This window comes from Tachysurus vachellii, chromosome 15 (assembly GCF_030014155.1).
Source record: "Tachysurus vachellii isolate PV-2020 chromosome 15, HZAU_Pvac_v1, whole genome shotgun sequence".
NCBI classification, from domain to species: Eukaryota; Metazoa; Chordata; class Actinopteri; order Siluriformes; family Bagridae; genus Tachysurus; species Tachysurus vachellii.
In genome coordinates this window covers 20,657,204-20,679,849 of record NC_083474.1, presented here as the reverse complement: position 1 = coordinate 20,679,849, position 22,646 = coordinate 20,657,204, and the positions used below count along the sequence as shown (strand labels likewise).

Genomic DNA, 22,646 nt, shown 5'->3' with positions numbered 1-22,646 from the left:
ATCACTAAATCATGGCTGTTTATGAGTAAAATGATTATTATTATTATTATTATTATTATTATTATTATAAAACTAAGCCCAATGATAAATAGATTTAAAACAGTGCTGTTGAATTTTATAGCTGCTGTAACATAAGTAATGTAATATAACAGGAAGAAACCTTCCTTCCCCACTCTCTGTCTCTGTCTGTCTGTCTGTCTCTGTCCCTTCCCCCAATCTCTGTCTGTCTGTCTGTCTGTCTGTCTCTCTCTCTCCCTCTCTCTCTCTCTCTCTCTCTCTCTCTCTCTCTCTCTCTCTCTCTCTCTCTCTCTCTCATTAACACACACCTTTCCTCATCACTGTAAGTACTTTACCTAAGGAAAGTAATAAATCCCTCAGCGTCATTCTGCTTTAGGAAAATAATCAACCTATTTGCGGTTTGATGATGTAGAGTTGATGAGTTTCCTACAACAGCCTGACTCAGAGTGAGTTATTCTTTATTTAAAGAACATGGTTCAGGAACCACAGTGAATCTATTAAGAAAAGAATACGTTAAAGAGAGTGTGAAACATTGATATTGTCTCATTGCAGGGTTAAAAAGTACATACATTTTAACCACATCTGTACATCTTATCAGTCTTTTGCTGTAATATGTACAGGATGTGTACTAATATCCTGAATATGACACAGTGAGTCAACTAGTATGACTCAACGAATCATAGTTCAGATCAACGAATCACAGATGAACAACAGGCTTTTGTTTCATTCAGAATTCTCCTTTTAAACCTTTGTGTTCTTTACCAACAAAGTGCACATTCTTAATGTACACAAATTTTCTACAGAAACCTCACAGTGCCTACAGTGTTTTACAGCCGACTTGTTCTGCGCCACTTATCTTTACTCTAGTTATTTTGCAATCGTGGCACGCACATGAGCAGACGTTTAAAAAAAGCTTCTTGTGAGACAGACTGCTTCCTCAAAGTGACTGCGTTACTCAGTCGCCGCAATGTTTCTGTTTAGAAGACACAAATGAATGTAGCTGACATGGCCTTTATAGCAGTGTGGGTGTGAAGGACCCATTTATTGTAGGAGGATTAAATTCTGCACAGATTAAGCAGAGTAGCCTACGCTACAGACACAGGATCAGCTTGCTCTGGGTATGTTAAAGCTTTTAAATATAAAAATATATAAATAAATACATTTAATCTTTACATAGAGCTGAGATAAGACAATGCCAGGACCAGGGTGGGAAAACTTTAAAATTACATTAAAATTGATCCTTTACATGAAATGATATTAAATTAATCTAATATAATAAAAGCCATTGTTTGTGTTTTTGTGTAGTAAATTTATTTATTTTTTTAAATGTTTCCTCTGTTTAATGCTTGTGTAGAAGATGAATAGACAAAAAATATTTTGCAAATGTGTGTTAAAAGTCTGCTCAAGCCTGAGCGGACAAAGCGGCAGAATTTTAGAAAAAACATAAAAAAAAAAAAAAAAAAAAAAAAAAAAAAAGATTAAGTTTTCAGCCATTAACACACACCACCTGCTACTTTTAGAAACTATTCCCATCAAAATGATGTTAAAATGGTACCATTTTCCTTTAAAAGCTCAAAGTCTTTCTTCCTCATGTGTCTACATTTACTGTACATTGCCTGAGAAGTGCAGCTCTGAAACCAGCCAGTCTGACTAAAGATGACTAAAACCTCTAGTAGATTGTCTCACGTGACAAACATCACGCTTTCCTGAAGTTGTCTGTTGTTGTAGTTAGTTATGTTCTGTAGTGAAACAGATCTTATCTCATGGTGGTTAAGGCTCTGGGTTGTTGATTAGAGGATCAGGGTCCGAGCCCCAGCGCTGCCAAGATGCCACTGTTGGGCCCCTTGAGCAAGGCCCTTAACCCTCTCTGTTCCAGTGGTGCTGTATCATGTGTGACCCTGTGCTCTTACTCCACACTCCAAAGCAGGGATTAGTGAATGAAAGAATTTCACTGTGCTGTAATGAATAGGGTTTTTCCGGGTTGTCGCAAAATCCGGAGACGATCCTGTGCCATCATGTCATCATCAAAACAGAGAAGAGAACTTAAACACTCCATACTGATGGCCATGGACTATTTTGTTATAGAGTAGATTTGAGCGCAAACATCATTTAAACATGAGAGCAAATGCCGTGAGTGGCTTTAAACTCGGCACAGAACGTCACTCGTTCATTTAAGACATTGTTAGCAAATTGCTGTGGTGTAAGAAAAATAAAACACTCCTGTAATGGGAAAATATCCCTTAAAACATCTCTCCACATTGGGTTCCTTCCTTACTTTAGATTTTGGCGATGATCTTCTGATCTGAAGAATGATTTGTGCTTTTATACGTCAGAGATCTGGAATGTTAGCATTAAATATTTAGTCTCCATCTATCACTGATGAAACAAAACAAAACAAAAAAAACATTTTTTTAGCTAACAATTATTATTTACATAAAATTTTCTGGCATAACGTTTAGTGACTTTTTTATGATAGGTATATTTTTACGTGGTTGCTTTGGTTCAAACCGTAAAGCTCTTCGCATTTTAATGTCAGGTGCCTCGGTGGGAACAAAATCCAGACCCAAATGCAGAAAAGGCAGAAGGAGGTTTTATCCTTTTTTTTTTATTGTGAACAAACACAAGATAACAAAATATAATCAAAAGCACATGGCACAGGAGATAAACAAACCCTTCCAGAACGCCATCTGGTGTTCTAGCTGAGAATTGTTCAAGCCATGTTCAAGTGTATTGATAGAGATTGGATAATTGATTGCAAACAATTAACAAAGTTAATTCATTAATAAGTCAGTGAGCATTTTGTAACTCTAGAACCCCAAACCTCAAACTATGCGCACAAAACGCTGGTTTTAATAGTTAGCATGCTATCAATACGTGAACTTTTTTTTTTTCAGGTGTCTGAAGAAGCTGGACCAAAATGCAAAGCATTAAGTGTGTGGTGGTTGGAGATGGAGCTGTAGGGAAGACCTGCCTTCTAATCTCCTACACCACCAATGCCTTTCCTAAGGAGTACATCCCTACTGTGTTTGACAATTACAGTGCAGAGATCACAGTACAATCCAAACCCATCAGTCTTAATCTCTGGGATACGGCTGGTCAGGAAGCCTACGACCGCCTGCGCACCATATCCTACCCCCAGACCAATGTCTTCATCGTCTGCTTCTCTATCTCCAGTATGACATCTTTTGAGAACATCAAGCTGAAGTGGTATCCAGAGGTATCGAAACACTGCCCTAATGTACCCATTCTTCTAGTAGGAACCAAAAAAGACCACAGAGAGGATCCGGAAATCTTGCAAAAATTAAAGGAACAGAAACTGACCCCTGTCACTGAGCAGCAGGGTAAAGCTCTAGCTCGAGACATCAGGGCTTTCAAATACCTTGAGTGCTCAGCTCTCAATCAAGAAGGGGTGAAGGAAGTATTCGAAGAGGCTGTACATGCTTACCTGAACCCGAAACCTGAGCGTAAAACATTTTGTACAATTTTATAAAGACTTTATTATTTCAAACATCATTGTAAAAAAAAAAAAACACCTTTGGACTCAGTTAAGAGTCTCTCTGAAACATGGACTTCAAGATAACCTTTGATTTATTTCCCATTTACTAAAATACCATGAAAAGGAAGTTGTTAGTACAGTTTATATACAGACTAAAATATCTTACACGTATATCATCTCTACTGCTTCTCTTTTTCTACCCATCCTGAGGCATAGAGATTGTACCAGCTCCAGTTGTGTTCTGCGTCATGAAGATTTCAGACCCTCAGTCTTGGGGTATTTACAGATGTACCACTTCATGAAGTATTCGGACATTCTAAGAGCAGATGCTACAGTAACTCCATGTGATCTTTGAGGACAACAACCTCCCTATGAATACACAATTGTCAGACTGTATATGACTGTAGAAAGGACACAATCACACCCTCCAGTGTCACCCACATGAGGATGAGGTTCACTTTTGAGTCTGGTTCCTCTCAAGGTTTCTTCCTCTTCAATCTAAGCAAGTTTTTCCTCGCCACAGTCACCTGAGTCTCCTCAGACTTGCTCATTGGAGATAAATACAAACACATTTAAATATGTCTAATATTAATAATTTTAATAATTTGTGTATAAAATTAACCTTTTTTGTACTATATTTCTTATGTACTGTAAAGCTGCTTTGAGACAACTTTCACTGTTAAAAGCGCTACACAAATAAATTTTGAATACGAATTGAATTGACATTTAAGTTTGAGAGTAAGAAATGGACGAGTTCTGGCTTCCTCAACATCAGTCACATCTCTCTGGTTCAAACATATGACTTGACTCGAGTCAGTGAGTCAGACTTAAGTTGCAAATTTGAGACTTGAGACTTGACTCAGGCTTGAGTTAAATTATTCAGAAATGGGGGACTCGACTTGACTCGAGTCAGACTTAAGTCGGAAATTTGAGACTTGAGACTTGCTTGACAAATATTAAAAAAGACTCGACTTGACTTTGACTTGACATTCATGACTTGAGACTTGACTCAGACTTGAGTTAAATGATTCAGAAAAATGGGGGACTCGACTTGACTCGAGTCAGACTTAAGTCGGAAATTTGAGACTTGAGACTTGCTTGACAAATATTAAAAAAGACTCGACTTGACTTTGACTTGACATTCATGACTTGAGACTTGACTCAGACTTGAGTTAAATGATTCAGAAAAATGGGGGACTCGACTTGACTCGAGTCAGACTTAAGTCGCAAATTTGAGACTTGAGACTTGCTTGACAAATATTAAAAAAGACTCGACTTGACTTTGACTTGACATTCATGACTTGAGACTTACTTGTGACTTGCACATGTGTGACTTACTCCCACCTCTGGTTCAAACCAATCATTATTTTTGATAGTCAAACATTTTTGTTTCTATCCCAATACTAGTAGCCTAATTGAAAGCATCCCAGCCCTGAACAGGCAGTTACTGAAGATGATGCAATAACTAATAGATTTGTTCTGACCATTTCTCATATCTCCTGCTTGTTCTGTCATACTTCAGTCATGATGCACTCCTTAATTCTCAGAAGATGTCATATGATCCCTTGCATGTGACTGTCCTATGACCACCTTTCATGATTTGTAATGAAACACACATGAAATTAGTCACTGCTAATTTCTTACATGTTGCTACTGAATCATCGGTATAACAGATGTGAATGGTCACTTACTCATCCAATGTGGTGGTGTAGGAGTTTCCAGTATGTAGTATTCTGTTAGTGAGGAAAAATAATAATACCAATTTTAATTCCAGGCATCAATACCGGCCATATGAGTGAGATTTAACTTAACCTGCAGGATTTGATTCAGATATTCTGTGATACTTATGTGTTAATTTATGCAATTAATAAATTTTTCTCTTGATCATATATATCTCAGTGGATTATGTGAGTAAAAGGAAACAACATTCCTACAAGACAAGACCATGGTGCTACATGAAACACAGAATTAGGACTAAAAAGTAAGTTAGCTTAGCCACATAAAACGCATAGTGTGCAAACTAGTGCTAACTATGCAAGACAAGATACAATACAATATGGACAGATACATTAAAAAGAAATAGTGCTGACCAGGGGGGGCACGGTGGCTTAGTGGTTAGCACGTTCGCCTCACACCTCCAGGGTTGGGGGTACGATTCCTGCCTCCGCCTTGTGTGTGTGGAGTTTGCATGTTCTCCCCGTGCCTCGGGGGTTTCCTCCCCGGTCCAAATGCATGCATGGTAGGTTGATTGGCATCTCTGGAAAATTGTCTGTAGTGTGTGATTGTGTGAGTGAATGAGAGTGTGTGTGTGTCCTGCGATGGGTTGGCACTCCGTCCAGGGTGTATCCTGCCTTGTTGCCTAATGACGCCTGAGATAGGCACAGGCTCCCCGTGACCCGAGATAGTTCGGATAAGCGGTAGAAGATGAATAGTGCTGACCAGTATACAGTCTGTTTGGACCATTGTGCAAACTAAATGATTCTTGTACAAATATGTACACATTTGGTACCAGCATTTAAACACCATTAAACTTGAACTTATGAACTTATAGAGTCTGGCAGCACCATGGAAAAATGTGCTGGATATATGGATGTATATTGAAAATGAGTGTGTGTGTGTGTGTGTTCATATGAAAAATCACATGATCCATAATCACACAGATAAGAAGATGTTTAATTCAAACAAATAGATATTATTACATCAAACTGGCTTGATTTGTTCATGACATCGACTAACTCAATTTTTCAAATTAAATTAATGCATGTAAAAGATCGCTTTGAGAAATCATGGTTCTTATTCTTTTAATGCTGACTCAGATATTTTCAGGAAAAAAATACTAAAATGGAGAACTAGCCAGGTCATACTTCATTGCTTAAGCATCGCTGTAACATTCAGACTAAATGTGAAAGAGGAACCCAGCTGAGCCTTCTGATCATTGGAAATGAATAAGCTGGTTTCTTTTACCACAAAGAGAACTAAAAACTAGGCAAAAACATTTAGCCATAAGAAACTTTACAAGGAGACTCGTTATTTTACCTCTGGAGTTCAAATGTAGACAAAACTTGTAAAACTATAAGACACTTAATGACAAAGTTCTGGCTTTGAAGAAACTAATCAAATGCTGCAATGTTTTAGCTCACAAAAGAGAAATTTACTGTAAAACAAACTTTTAAAAAAATGTATACAGTAACTTGCTTTAAAGAGCATAAATGTAAGGATTTCATTCATTCTTGTACTTTGATCGTAGATTATTGGCATAATGGATGCAGATAGATGGAGTTATGGACGTAGTTATCAGTTCTAGTGTTGTTGGATTCGTTAACACCAATAATTAAAAATGGATAAAGTGAGATTACAGAAACATAAACTCTCTCACTCATCTTCTACCGCTCAGCCGAACTACCTTGGGTCACGGGGAGCCTGTGCCTATCTCAGGCGTCATCGGGCATCAAGGCAGGATACACCCTGGACGGAGTGCCAACCCATCGCAGGGCACACACACACACTCTCATTCACTCACGCAATCACACACTACGGACAATTTTCCAGAGATGCCAATCAACCTACCATGCATGTCTTTGGACCGGGGGAGGAAACCGGAGTACCTGGAGGAAACCCCCGAGGCACGGGGAGAACATGCAAACTCCACACACACAAGGCGGAGGCGGGAATCGAACCCCCAACCCTGGAGGTGTGAGGTAAACATGCTAACCACTAAGCCACCGTGCCCCCAAGAAACATACATATTTTATTAATATTATCAGCTACGTCACTCCAGTTCCCTTTATTCTAACATGCAGCAATTGTTTTTATTTTTCATTTCTTTTAAATGAAAGTACAAAGATTTAGAAAGGTTTAGACATGACAAGCCTCTTTTTTCTCTTATAAGATTAAAAAAAAAGAGAAATAAGTCCCATTTATTCTAGTCTCAGTCTTATTTACAATAAATCTCTGAAAATCTCAATGGAAAAATGGATAATTCATCATCATCTTCTACCGCTTATCCGAACTACCTCGGGTCACGGGGAGCCTGTGCCTAACTCAGGCATCATCGGGCATCAAGGCAGGATACACCCTGGACGGAGTGCCAACCCATCGCAGGGCACACACACACACTCTCATTCACTCACTCAAACACACACTACGGACAATTTATAATGGATAATTAGTGTATATAAAAACTGTATCATGGACAATAAAATAAAATTCTACCTTTGGATCTGACAATTTTGTGTGTGAAATGCGGTGAAATTCAGAAACATGATGAATTGTGCCTCAACTGGTGCTAGCAATTAGCAAGTAAGCTTTTAATAACTAGCACCACATTTCTTTAAAGCATTTTTATCCCTTTTCTTTTTGCATGTAGAGTTTAATTTACTCATTCGACCATTGCTGAATTCTCTACAGAACTGATGAAAATGTGTCATTTAAACTGTTGTTAACCAATTAATCAATTTTTTTCTCTTCCAAAAAAGTCCACAAAATTTAATTTCAAATTTAAAACAACTTGTTCTTGCTCTTGTGAGCCTAAACTCAACAGCAGCTACAAGACTTGTTAGAGTTTGACAGACTTTTACCTTTTCTCTTCCTTTTTTTCCCCACAATCACTTCAACCTTTTCTCTGTAATTCTTAACAAAGTCTTAATCCTGGGTTGCACACTAACGAACGTAAGCTCTATTCTCTTCTGCATTCTTTATACATTTTTGTTATCTTTGCCTTTGACTAGTTTATTCTCTCTGTTGATTGGATATTCTAATACAAATTTTGGGAATTGGTTTGACCTTTTGGCTTGTTTGCCTTGAACGTTTTTAATAAAACGATGCAAATCTTTTGTGTCAATTCTGTAGAGCCTTACTCGTTAAAAAATGGATGTCTGATCAGTCAGATTTAAAATGCATAACCTCAAGTAAAAACAAAAAAAAACTGTCTCAAGGCCAGTTTCTCTTCCTTTTACCTCAGATAATACCAAAACTGAAGTGATCTATAAGTCATAAAAGGAGCAGCAAACCATCTATAGCTATAGATTATCTTGTTATACATTAACACAAGAATGCAGAGAACAATTTAATTCATAAAACTACAGTAAATGTGTGTGAACATAAACCAGCTGACAGTAGATAAGCGATTCCTTGGATTTGAGCCCCTCTATAGCCACACAGGTACAATCCTTGCAGAAAGTGTAATAAAATGGTGTTGGACTTGGGTATGATAAGAAACCAAGAAATGCATTCGATAAATATAAGGACTTCAAGAACATCTGAAAATGCAAAACTCTTCGAGAAATTCACTATATGCTGGTCATTCTTTAAAACTTGTAGGCGTCAACAGCATGGATGATTCTTGTGAGAAGGTTATGTCAATTTGTGATTTATTATATATACACATCATATCATAACAATTACATTCAAATCAGTCTGACTCTTAAATCTCCATTTGGCACTAGATGGAGCTGTAGGCCAACTCCCCAAAGCTCTCCATGAAAACTACAATGCTGTTAGAGAAACACTTGGAAAAAAATTGCCAGAGATTGTGATGAGAAGGAAGACACTAGACGTGCTGGACACAATCGTTCATCTGCAAAAAAGCGGCATGTGCTTAACAACTGCTGTTGATCTTTTGCTGTCATTAAATACTTCAAAAACAGTTTGCTGAGATAGAAGAACCTGCACATGCTGTGAGTGTCACTCAGTCTTATCAGTAATGATGTCTGTAACAAGCAAAAGAGAAATCAGTTTGGAGACACGTAACATTTATAGACAGGAGTCAGAGATTTAAGGTCGATGTCATCATCGATTTCTAAACGAATGGATGCATATAGAGAGGTCTATGATATTCTTAGTGGTCTCTTATGCAAAGACTGTGTAGAAAGCAATTTGCATCTTTCCACTTGTCCAGAAGACCTAGACAAAGCCTTGGCTGATAAACTCATTCGGTTTAGGCATTTTAACAAAGACAAGACCTCAGCTACAAAGATGCTGCAAATTCTTAATCATAATGGACTTAAGACAGCATGTTTTTGTTACGTTGAGCATATTTTTAAACTTGCAAATCGCTAACTGTGAAGCAATGAGTGAAAAACGAGTGAAAAATGAACTTAGGACAACAATGACAAAGAAACTGTCCCTGTTTGCTGTTGAATCTAAACTGGTTAGGACCAAAGATTTTGAAGACATCATATGCCAGTTTGCAGGATCAAAATCCAGAAGAGGACATTGTGATATATTTGAGTGTGTGTGCATAATATCACTGGCAGCCTTTTAGATAGTGTTTTGGTTCAAGTGGATCGATTATTCTTGTACTCTAAAATGACATGTTGATTTTTTTGTTTCTTTACAGCGATAATAAAGCGTTTTTCATTATTTTTTTCATACATGTCTTGTGGTCGGATTGTATGTATGATTCAAATGACAATAAAAGCTTCTGGACTTGACTTGACTTTTTCTTCAGGCCCATATTAATAATCTTCCAGTGTCAGATGCATAGTGTTTATGCTAGCAGTTACTCCCTGCTCACTCTTCACTTTTCTTTGTAGGAAGAAATTAGCTGGGATTTAGGAAGATTTTAAAAAGCATGATATTGTATGGGTCCTGCCACATCCTAGAGAGGTGTGAGATGGGCTTTGGCACGGAAGGCAGTTTAATTTCCTGATGTCTCAGAAGAGAGTGAAGGCTCGACCGCCATCTGATTTTCCCTTACAGTACATTGGACACACACATAAGAAGAAATTACAGTTGGTCGAGATCATTTTTGCCCTTCTAGAGAGCACAGGTTGCAAGGATCCAAGGGGACTTTCCAGGGTGTTCTTATTTCTAGACAGACAAACAATAAACAAGACAAACAAATAAAAACAAACAAAAAAACTCATCGAGACTCCCCAGGTGTCTACCTGAAATCAAGAAAGCGGTTTGGGAGAAACAAAATGTAACGATTGACAATGGAAATAATTCAGGAGTTCCACAGTGATTTAAGCAGCCATGTGGTCTTGGTGCCCAAGTCCCATGGGTTGGTAGCAATGATTGGTTGTGGCAGATTGGCAGCATTTACACTGTCAGAGAGCTTTTCTGAACACCATGAGACAGGTTGAACTCACAGAGGTTGACGCTCGATGGCTTTCATAACAGTTTACTCCTTAGATTTTCACTAGCATCACCAGCTTACTGACTGACTTCACAAATAAATGAGTGTGAAATCTGATCCAACGGACAGGGCAGTGCAAGCAGACTTTTGCCAGTGTGGAAGAAGGGTTTTGGCAGACACCCCTATCCAGAGCAATCTACAGAAGTGTTCATGAAATCTCTAACAAGGAATACATTGATACTGGTTCAGTAGATCATAACTAAAAATACCATGAGTTTAAAGAACTCTGTTGGGAAGTAATACAGGAAACAAAATGCACAAGTATTTCAGTTCCTTTAGCTATTTTAAGTATTTCAGAAAGACATGGGAGTCTTTGTGGAACGTGTTGCTTTGAAACCAGACTGGTTGGTATCTTGGAGGTCGTTCTGTGTGAGATAGAGAGACAGTTAAAATAGTGCATTCAGGGATTTTAGAAAGAAAAGATAGACGTGATCCTGGTCTGTAGTTGCTGATGTCAGAGGGACCCAGCGCAGGTTTCTTCAGGATGAGAAAATCGCTTGCTGTCTTGAAGGCATTTGGTACATGACCAGATGTTATGGTACCATTATCAATCATAGTTATCTAAGGCACGTAGACATCTTAGATGATATGGAGCATTGTGTAAGAGATTGGATTCAATGGACAAGATTACAGGACAAGTTGTTGGATCTCTCCTGTTGCTAGTTAGAAAAAAATGAATGCCAAAGAAGAAAAGGATTCCTGGGTGTTTAATGTGGGTGTCGGGGTGGAAGTGAAGGTCTGGCAGGCTTTTTTTCCATCTTCTCACAATAAAAGGAGGACAATTCTACAGCAGGCAGGGAGAACAACGCAGGAGGAACTAGTTCATGAAGAAAAGGTGTTTTGGAGCTTAAGAAGATCTTGTGCAGACGTTTCCAGCAGTTGGTTGTTTGTTTTAGGTAGGATAGAGAAGGTGATGGTGAAGAATACCAAGAATATCAAGTGATGACCAGAGATGTGAAGTGGGGCAGCATTGATATTTGTAATTGGAGAGGGACAGGTAAAGACCAGATCTAGGGCATTTCCTCTGTTGTCTGTAGGCGAAGAACTGTAAAATATAAAGGAGAACATGAATAAAGTAAGAGGATTGGAGCTTGTTGGAGTGGAGGTTGAAATGAAATCTAAGGTGAGATAAAAACAGCTTTTTAATTTACAGCAGACTTGCATTTCCAGTGCTCACCTTCCAACACTATGACTGAAATAACAGAGGAGGGTAGATGAGGTTACTGGAATCCAAGACAAATGATCTTGGCAAGGGAGAGTAAGGAATGCTCAAACCTGCCCATCTGGCAACAATATCATGGTTAATGTAACAGATATCAATTCTTCCCCATTCTCGTGTTTCATGTGAACATTAACTGAAGCCCTTGACCTGTATCTGCATAATAATATGCATTGTGCTGTTGCATAAATAAATGAGCAGGTGTACAGGTATCATGTAACTAGTTAAATTGGCCATGATGTTTTTTTTTTTTAATTCTGAATCCTTCACTCTGCATTCTTGGGCCCTTTGACAGCAAGTCTAAAGAGAATCTCTGGCTCGCAAGGCAAAGTTGACAGTGTGTATGTTTTTGGTGGGTGACTGTTACATACCCACCGTATTGCTAAAAGCACAAACATGTTTTGATTTTGTTGGTAGAAGAGTGTACATAAAAACTGGAATTAGGACAGTCGTTTTGGTTATATTTTGTTCTTATTTTTAGCCCCAATTCCTTCCAGCCCAGCCTCTGTCATTATCCCTTCTGATAGTAAACGTTTTAAATATGTATAGTGCCCGTTTGTTTAAGTGTCTGATATGCACATGTTTAAAAATGTTATCTTGATATACCAACTGTACTGATGATATAGAGAATAATGTTGGAGGAAAAAACAATGGGGTTTGCAAAGTAACTAAAATATCCAATGTGATATTTAGGTCAGTCTCGGTGTTAGCCAATAAGGGACCTTTATAGAAACCTACAGTATAAGATTTGAGACAGGTGGTGATAAAAAGAGGAGAGAAAAAAACTCTGGGTGTTGAAACTGGGTGTTTCAAAACAATAGTTGAAGTGTATAATGTGCTGTTGTAACATAACGCATGGGAGTTTGAGCTCACATTAGCAGCAAAGCTGTATAGTATATTAACCCAGACTTTCTGCTCAAGTTAGAGACAGACTTGCTAGTCATGGTTATTGTGTCCCAAATGTAATAATAAAGTAGACCCATCACCAATTCACCTGACATGCAAATTGTGACTTCTCAAGACTGGTATGAGAGATGGCATCACACTCAAGAGTATTGAATAGTTTGGCTAGATATATATGCCTCATTCATCATAATACAACAGTATAATTCTGGATGATTTTTTGTTTTTTTGTATAATAAAAACGAGTCACCCGTAGGCTCACCTCAGGATTGTGACAGTAACCCAGATAGAGATCTGTTTAAATTCTATAAAGGTTTCTCACAATACAGGTCTGTGATCTAATTTGAACTGATATGTCAATAGTGCTTTGCAGACCCTGGTTGCTTCCTCTATATCCAGGTCATGTGTGCATGGCATTTGTGATCTTTGCATCCCTGCTATTGTACCATCTTCCAAAACCTTTCTTCTAATTTATTTGACTCCAAGATTCAAACATGTACTGACCACATTCAGACAGCAAGCTTCTACTCACCCTTAAAATGCAGATTTCTCTGAAGTCAAATCAATTTACCCTTTCTTTCAAAAATTCTTGATAACCCCACTATCATACGTGGAATGAACTTGATCCTACCAAGTCTACCACAGAAACAGATCAACTGTTCATCTTTTACAGATGAAAGCAGCAAGGGTCTCACTCGTCCAAACAGAGACAAGTCCATTGGTTTGTAAAAATCATAACTATGGCCAACTGGAAAGCAGAATACTTGGCACCTAACATGAAAGAAGTGTTATTGCAGGTTTGCACTTCTGCTACAATGGACTGACTGCAATTCTTCTGATTCTACCCTGCCCCTCCTGGTGGTATGAGTGTGGCAGTAATTTCTAAACAGAGCAGTGCAGAGAACTTTCAAGGCAAAAAATTTAACTATAGTAACCATAGTAACTATAGTAAAATTCAAGCAACGTATAAAACATGTTATATTATATTATTAGATTGGTATTTAATAGGGAGGCACATTGGCTTAGTGGTTAGGACGTTCGCCTCATACCTCCAGGGTTGGGGGTTCGATTTCCGCCTTGTGTGTGTGGAGTTTGCATGTTCTCCCCGTGCCTCGGGGGTTTCCTCCGGGTACTCCGGTTTCTTCCCCCGGTCCAAAGACATGCATGGTAGGTTGATTGGCATCTCTGGAAAATTGTCCGTAGTGTGTGATTGCGTGAGTGAATGATAGTGTGTGTGTGTGCCCTGCGATGGGTTGGCACTCCGTCCAGGGTGTATCCTGCCTTGATGCCCGATGACGCCTGAGATGGCCTGAGAGGCACAGGCTCCCCGTGACCCGAGGTAGTTCGGATAAGCGGTAGAAAATGAGTGAGTGAGAGTGAGTGGTATTTAATAAATTATTTTTAAATAGATAGAAATGTAAAATACATTACATCTCTTGCCCATGTTTTCAAATACAAAACAGTCTTTCACGTAATCTATATTAAATAACCCTTCTTCAAAAAAACACACAAAGCTTAGATTACTCACACAGTCCCTTATAACCAAGGGTCTAGGGAATTTGAAAAACGTTTGACCTGTGGGATAAACATGCAAGGATACAAATATTTTAGGCCACTGTGTGGATGCCTGTGTAGTGAAGATGAACACCATCACCTCAGATGTGCTCAGTCTGTGGGTTTCATGAAACATTTCAATTAATTGTAATCATACGTTCTGTTATCTGCTTGCTCTGGGTAAGAAAGCATAGCTATCATAAAACAAAAGAGTTTGCCTGTGTTAAATATTTTGACCCATGTTTTATTATGATTATATCATTGCTATTTTTCAGGCCTTGTAGCTGCAATAGACATCTCATAGTAATTTAAATGTAACTCGTTTTATGGCAATTCTGACCATGGAGGCAATCATTAGGCATACTGTACCACCAACCAATGTTTTATCTGCATTGATCTTTGGGATTATCACATACTGTTTAATTTTATGCTTCCACTCTGTACTACTTGTGACTATTGTTTTAAAAAGGAATCTGCATGCACCGATGTACATACTGCTGTTTAATTTGTCCTTTTGTGACCTAAGGGGAGGTTTTTACCCTCAGCTGGTTGGAAGTATAATGTCTCAAAGTGGAGAAATCTCTTACCCTGCTTATTTGTGCTCACAATAAGGCATGGAAACTGCAGGACTCACATAGTGGGCACATACTGTGATAATCCCTCTTTAATGAAGCTAACTTGTGAGGACACAAGAGTGGTTAACTGCTATGGCCTGCTTATAATAACTCTTGTACAAGGCTTTTCTATACTGATGGTATCGTTTACATAAATCAAAATTCTAATTAGCTGTCTTACTACCAGACAGTCAAAATCTATTAGTAAGGCAATGCAAACCTGTGCAACTCATTTAGTTGTTTTCCTGAGTTTTGAAGTCAATATACAGTATTCTTACTATTAGTTTCTCATAGGTTAGAAGTATCTCCACATTTACAAAGGGCTTTTGGTGTTGCAATTATTATTATTCCTCCAATTCTTAACCCCCTTATTTATGGGTTGAAAACAAAGGAAATTCACAAAATTCACATTTTTCCAAAAAAAGGTTTCCGCTATCTAACAGGAAACTAATCAAAAATCATATGCATATTCTTCAATTCATCACAAAAACAACAGCAAAAAATAAATAGTCTGAAAGTTTGTTGTATATATGAATTTTGAATATTCAAGATTTTGCAGTATTTATATTTTGCTATTTAAATGTAATCATATTTGTGATATTGACCTAAAGATCAGTGAGTCTTATCATTTACATTACAGCATGTGTTCAAACAACACCCTATAATTCATGTAAATATGTTTATGATTCTACCTTTCACATGAATTACGGCTTGCATACATTTTCAAATAAAAATGTTCACCTATTTACTTGCTCTATATTAGTACTAACAGTATTATTGGAACATTATTTCCAATAGTGCACAATGCAAATTAAATTAACTTTTGTCAGTACAATTGTCCACTATTTGTTGGTGAGTATATCAGTTGTATGTTTCTATATTTCTTCATCATTTGTAAATGTCACTTAAATGTATTATCTGGATAATGGTTTTCATAAAAAAACAGACTATAATAAAATTAGACTGAAACAAAATGATGTATAGGTACCAAGGGTTGATAATACATTTACCACATCATATAACACTGTGCCTATTGATGATGTTGTCACATGGCAGGGTTGAATCACAAAGGTGGATGCAGATACCAATGGAGCAAGTTTATTGAAGCTGGTGGCAAACAATCCAAAACAAACTAAAACAATCTAATAAACAGGTAGAAGATGGCATACAGGAAGTGGACATTAACATGCACGAGCGAGAAAATAGATCTCAGAGAAGAAAAACTGCGGACAAAAACATAAGGGCAAAACATCAAAAAGGCTATGGATTTAGTGGAAATGGAAAACAGGAAACAAGAGTTGGTACAGTATAATGCAAATGCGAGGATACACTGACAGTCTGAAGACTATTCTGTTCATACTTCGTGTTTGAATTACCAGTACAGTATGTTGGTAGTTTTCTTCTCACCTAGAGACAATATAATGTCAGGTCACATGGATTGGATCCACATCTGCTCCGATAGAGTCCCAAAAAACTTAAAGTAAAATTCAAATGTATTTGTATAGCGCTGTTAACAATTGACATTGTCTCAAAGCAGCTTTACAGAACATAAACATAGAACATAAAAACGGTTAATATAAAGATTAATATAGTACAAAAATTCAAGATTAATATTTGATATATTTAAATGTATTTGTATTTATTCCCAATTAGCAAGTCTGAGGTGACTCAGGTGACTGTGGCAAGGAAAAACTCACTTGAATGGTAAAGGAAGAAGGTTTAAGAGGAACCAGACTCAAGGGGGAACCCATCCTCATTTGGGTGACACTGGAGGTGTGAAAATATACAGTCTGACAAATGTGGAATTGACGAAGAGGTTGATGAGGAAGTCCTCAAAGACCACATGGAATTGGCATCTCCTCGTAGTATGTCTGAATACTTCATGAGTCCAACTGGAGCTGGTAAATCTCTAGATGCCTCAGGATCCTCACGTTTGACCTCATAGTGAAGGTCCAAAATCTTCATGGCACAAAAGACAATCGGAGCTGGTACAATTTCTGGATGCCTCGGGATGGGTCGAAAGAGAGAAGCAGTGAAGAGGAATTATCGTAGCTAATATTGAGTCAACTTCTGTTCTCCCTTTACACCCATTCTCCCAGTGAGGTCATATCCGCACATGGTATTTCAAACCACTGCTATTCTATTTTCTATACTGACACTCGAATCATTCTCTCTTTTAAGATTAAGTTGGAGAGGTCACTCTTCTCTAGAGATTTGTCTGGACCCTTCAATGGCCAGGGATGTCACTACCTCTTTGGCATTACTTAGAGGCATCACTTGCTACAAGTGATCTTACAAGTGATCTTCTTACATTTTCTCTATGTAATTGAAAACATGGTGATATGGTTGTTTTCACTTATTTAGTGTCAAATGCAGGAGGTTTAATAATTTCTCCTCCATTATTTGTAATATGTTTATTTGTGAAAATTCACATTAGTTAGTGTTACGATCCCAAATGGTGTTTATGGGTATGGTTGGGAGGTAACAATATGAAATGATTATAAAGTTAGATTTCTGGTGTGTATGTGGCAATCAACGACAAGGTCAACTTACAGTGGGCAAAACCTGTCTCTATTATCATACAAGTGGTGGTGACAAAGGTGATAATATTTACGATATCTACAGAAACAAGATAACAAAAAAACACACAAAGGGGGGAAGAGACAAGAGCAGTGCCAAAACAAAGAAATAAGCAAAACAAAACCACGCTAACTTGATCTTAACCCTCTAACCTAAACTACAAAGGAAAGTGATAAAACAAATCTTCAGCGTCGATGACGCCCTAACTAACCTATACTTCCTAACCAAACAAAAGGTACAGAGGGTGGCACGCGCTCCTAACCTAGTGTGTCTAATACAGAAAAGCTTACCTACGTGTTGCACAATGTATGTCACGTGACGTACTCACCTGTCCAGTCTTCCCCAATATAAACAAAGTCACATACACAAAGCGAATAAACACAAGCATACAGATGCCGAACGAGTGACTAACAAGTTGGGATACATGAACAGTCTGACATACCAAAACAAACCAACAACAATATAGCACTCTAACAAATCAACACACGTTCTCTTTCTCCTTCTGTTTCTGTTTCTGATTCTGATTCTAATCCTGATTCTGATCCTGGTTGATTGGTGGATCGACGGATGACGTCACACAGGATAATGAAGATTGACAGGAGGTGCCCAATGGCAGGGATCTGAAGAGACAGATAGTGGAGCAAAGAGAGAGAGAGAGAGAGAGAGAGAGAGAGAGAGAGAGAGAGAAAGAACAAACAAAACACCAAACCCACAAACACAGCACATAACACCCCTCTCCTTAAGATCAAACAACTGTTTGGTTTACAGTAACAAATGTGACTGTAGATATTAACACTACACTCTGGACAGTGCATCGGCCACAATATTCTCTGCACCCGACTTGTGCTTAATTTCCAGGTTGTAATTTTGTATGACCAGTGACCAGCGCATTAAACGCTGATTCTGATTATACATGCGAGAGGAAAGACTAATGGGTTATGGTCCGTGAACACAGTGACAGGCAGAGATGATGAACCAACGTAAACTTCAAAATATTGTAACGCAAGTAGTAATGCCAAAGCCTCATTTTCTATGGTGGAATAATTAGCTTTATGTTTGTTGAACTTACGGGAGAAATAACACACCGGATGATTAATGCCCTGTTCATCCTCCTGAAGGAGAATGGCACCTGCACCAACCGCACTAGCATCAACCTCCAACTTAAAGGGTAATGCAATATTGGTTGCTGCAAGAACAGGTGCATTACACAACAGAGACTTAACCGTTTCAAATGCGTTTTGACATTCATCTGACCGGACAAAGGGTTGTGATGTTGGAATGTCACAAAGAGAAATGGAAACGCTCGAATTAATTCTACAATGTCATCTTTGTACTTCTGTTAGATGCATAAAATGTGATGGCAGATCTTTCAATATTACCGAATTGTGCAAACGTGCACATTGCTGAGGGGCGTTGCACAACACAATGCCATCCTCATCAGCTCCATCCACCACCGTGGAGGTCCACAACAGGTGCTGCCAGATTTTCTGTAATCGAATCCTGTGTATTCCTGTCATGATATGCTTTTAACATGTTAACATGACACAAACGAGATTGGCGTTTTCGGTCAGGAGTAGTACGTATCACATAATTGGTTTCACCGATTTTCTCTATTACTTCATAGGGACCAGCAAATCGTGCCGACAAAGCTGAACCAGGGACAGGTAATAAAACCAGAACTCTGTCACAAGGTTTAAACGAGCGAAGCATAGCTTTCTCATCAAAGAGACTTTTCATCCCTTTCTGCGCAGCAGTGAGATTTTTCTTAGCAAGAGCACAGGCAGTATGCAGTCGTTCTCGGAATCTGCAAACATAGTCTAAAATGTTAGTTCTAGGACTTGTCTCAATGGCCATTATATTTTCCTTTAGGACCTTTAACGGCCCCCTCTTTATCCGAGGCTGCCTTTTTTCCACCATTTACGCATCAATAGGTCATTTTCAACAACATATTCAGCATTTCGTTCTTTAACAATAGTCTTTCCTAAAGAGTTAACAGTGGCAAAACACTTAGCGAGAGTTTGATCCTCTTTCTGTAAAGCAATTATTTGTTCTCGGGTCACCAGGAGTTTCAAAACATCAGCTGTAACATGTGAGCCAAGTGATTTTACTCTCTGCTGCTACTCATCATTAACGACTGTCAAATGCATATCCGGTGCGAAAATTGGGGCAATGAATGAATCAGACAGGGTGACCACATCGCCCGCCTTCCGCAACTGCACGCGCGATATCACGCAATTTGGGAAAACGTCAGGGTATGTGTTAGACAATTCATCATTCCCACAAAGCACATCGGGTTTATCCAAAACCTCTAACACAGGCATTACTTTGCCCCCTGCCAGGTCATTGCCCAAGATAAAGGTAACGCCTTTAATGGGAAGTGAATGCCGTACACCGACTCTCACAAATCCAGTAACTAACTCACTTTCAATATGTATTCGGTGTAGTGGTACATTACTTATTTCCATTTCTAGTCCTTGTACTAACACCCTGGAACCACAAAATGTCTCATCAGATAACGGCAGCACATCTGCAACAACAAGCGACTGTGCAGCACCAGTATCTCGAAGCATCTGTATTTGTTTTTGATCCTCAGGTTTGCCAGTTAGCGAAATTAACCCTTTCAGCAAGAACGGCTTATAACTAGAATCAGGTATTTCACACACAGCGTCAGACTTACATAAATCAGCTACAGTGTTCAGAAAACCAACACTTTTCGGCTGTTGTTTGCGTTTCAGTGCAATACAGTCAGCAATTACATGTCCCTGTTTATGACAGTAAAAACATTCCCTTACCTCTTTAGGACGCAGAGAATTACATTTTGGAGTTAGGGACTGTGACTGGGTAGACGAGGTCTTTTCAGATCGTACAGAGGAAAACACAGTTTTGTGACTTAACACAAATTCATCCGCCGACACTGCGGCTTGAGAGAGGGAGTTTTCCTTCTGTTTGTTCAGGTAAACCACTACTCGCTCCGGCAGACAATTTTTAAATTCCTCCAGCAAAATTAATTCCCGCAGTGAATTAAAATCAGTAGCTTTGCTAGCAACACACCATTTGTCAAAGAGAATACCCTTCTCTTTAGCAAACTCAACAAAAGTCTGATTAGACATTTTCCTATGATTTCTAAATCTTTGTCTGTATGCTTCACTCGTTCTGCATCTGTATGCTTCAGGCACCAACTCGTAGGCGTGTAGAATAGCAGCTTTTAGTGTGTCATATTTTAAAGTGTCTTCTAAGGACAGGGTAGAGCAGACTTCCTGAGCTTTACCAATCAGACGACACTGTACCAAGAGAGACCAAATATCTTTTGGCCAACGGAGGGAAAGCGCAATGCGCTCAAACGCATTAAAATAAGAGTCCACCTCCGTCTCCCTAAAGTGAGGTACTAAAGCAATATGTTTGCTCACATCAAAGGTAGCTGAGGATGATCCGACCACCGGGGAAACATTTGGATCTGGTGCGGGAGTCTGTTGTGCAGCTGAGCTGGTGGCAATCTTCATCGCTTCCAGCTCGAGCTGTCGCAACTTTATTTGTTTCTCGACCTCTAGTTCCATTCTGCGTATTTTTAATCGCATCTCAAACTCAGCCTGCCGCACTTGGGCTTCTAATTGTAACGGGGGCAGGCGGGGCTTCAGTCGCACATCTGCTCTAGACCCAGTTGAGACGGGAGAGAACGGTTCAAAGAGTGGTAAGCTGGCCTTGGCGTCGGACTCCTCCTCAGCCTCAGCTATAGCCCGTTCCTCCCCGATGTTCTGCACATCCCTTAAAATAGGCTGTGCACCGGCACCAAGAGAAAACGTCTCCCCATCAGCCTCCTCATCATCAGCATCCCCAGTTAGGAGCAAAACATTTAAGTCAGTCAAACCTTGTAATACTACATGCTTAATTTCTTCTTTATGAGCTTGCCTGACAATAGAGATATTATAATGTGCCGCAATTGCAAATAAGTCATCCTTCCTGCAGTTATTTAGCTGTTCTGTGGTGGGATCTTTAATAAACGACTGTAAATCAAACAAAGGCATGTTTCGATTATTAATTCCTACACACGACACACTAAAAAGAACTACACTAATGCCAATACCCCTAGCAGTAAAGCGTAAACCTACAAGTTAGCTTGTATGCTCCCCACAACTACGTTGATGACGCCAACACACACCAAAAATATTGAACACGGGAAAAACTATCCCAGACGAGCCCCCATTTGTTACGATCCCAAATGGTGTTTATGGGTATGGTTGGGAGGTAACAATATGAAATGATTATAAAGTTAGATTTCTGGTGTGTATGTGGCAATCAATGACAAGGACAACTTACAGTGGGCAAAACCTGTCTCTATTATCATACAAGTGGTGGTGACAAAGGTGATAATATTTACGATATCTACAGAAACAAGATAACAAAAAAACACACAAAGGGGGGAAGAGACAAGAGCGGTGCCAAAACAAAGAAATAAGCAAAACAAAACCACGCTAACTTGATCTTAACCCTCTTACCTAAACTACAAAGGAAAGTGATAAAACAAATCTTCAGCGTCGATGACGCCCTAACTAACCTATACTTCCTAACCAAACAAAAGGTACAGAGGGTGGCACGCGCTCCTAACCTAGTGTGTCTAATACATAAAAGCTTACCTACGTGTTGCACAATGTATGTCACGTGACGTACTCACCTGTCCAGTCTTCCCCAATATAAACAAAGTCACATACACAAAGCGAATAAACACAAGCATACAGATGCCGAACGAGTGACTAACAAGTTGGGATACATGAACAGTCTGACATACCAAAACAAACCAACAACAATATAGCACTCTAACAAATCAGCACACGTTCTCTTTCTCCTTCTGTTTCTGTTTCTGATTCTGATTCTAATCCTGATTCCGATCCTGGTTGATTGGTGGATCGATGGATGACGTCACACAGGATAATGAAGATTGACAGGAGGTGCCCAATGGCAGGGATCTGAAGAGACAGATAGTGGAGCAAAGAGAGAGAGAGAAAGAACAAACAAAACACCGAACCCACAAACACAGCACGTAACAGTTAGCTCTCTGAAGACTGCACAAAGACTACACATAGCATGTTGGGTGCAAACTTACATTCATAAGATTTTTCAGTCACAATT

General features: G+C 38.9%; 1 protein-coding gene and 1 pseudogene across 1 annotated transcript; both read left to right on the top strand.

Annotated features, from left to right (window-relative positions):
- The first annotated feature begins 980 nt into the window (after positions 1-980).
- LOC132858246 (rho-related GTP-binding protein RhoG-like) lies at positions 981-5,388 on the top strand. Its single transcript, XM_060888491.1, has 2 exons — positions 981-1,136; positions 2,913-5,388. Exon 2 carries the CDS (start codon positions 2,936-2,938, stop codon positions 3,506-3,508), a length of 573 nt encoding a protein of 190 aa, XP_060744474.1. The 5' UTR covers positions 981-1,136; positions 2,913-2,935; the 3' UTR covers positions 3,509-5,388.
- Positions 5,389-13,514: 8,126 nt separating this feature from the next.
- Positions 13,515-15,382, top strand: LOC132857777 (olfactory receptor 52A5-like; annotated as a pseudogene).
- Positions 15,383-22,646: the final 7,264 nt, after the last annotated feature.

Coding starts and splice junctions, on each gene's coding strand:
- LOC132858246 (XM_060888491.1), top strand. CDS start 2,936: ATGCAAAGCATTAAGTGTGTGGTGGTTGGAGATGGAGCTGTAGGGAAG.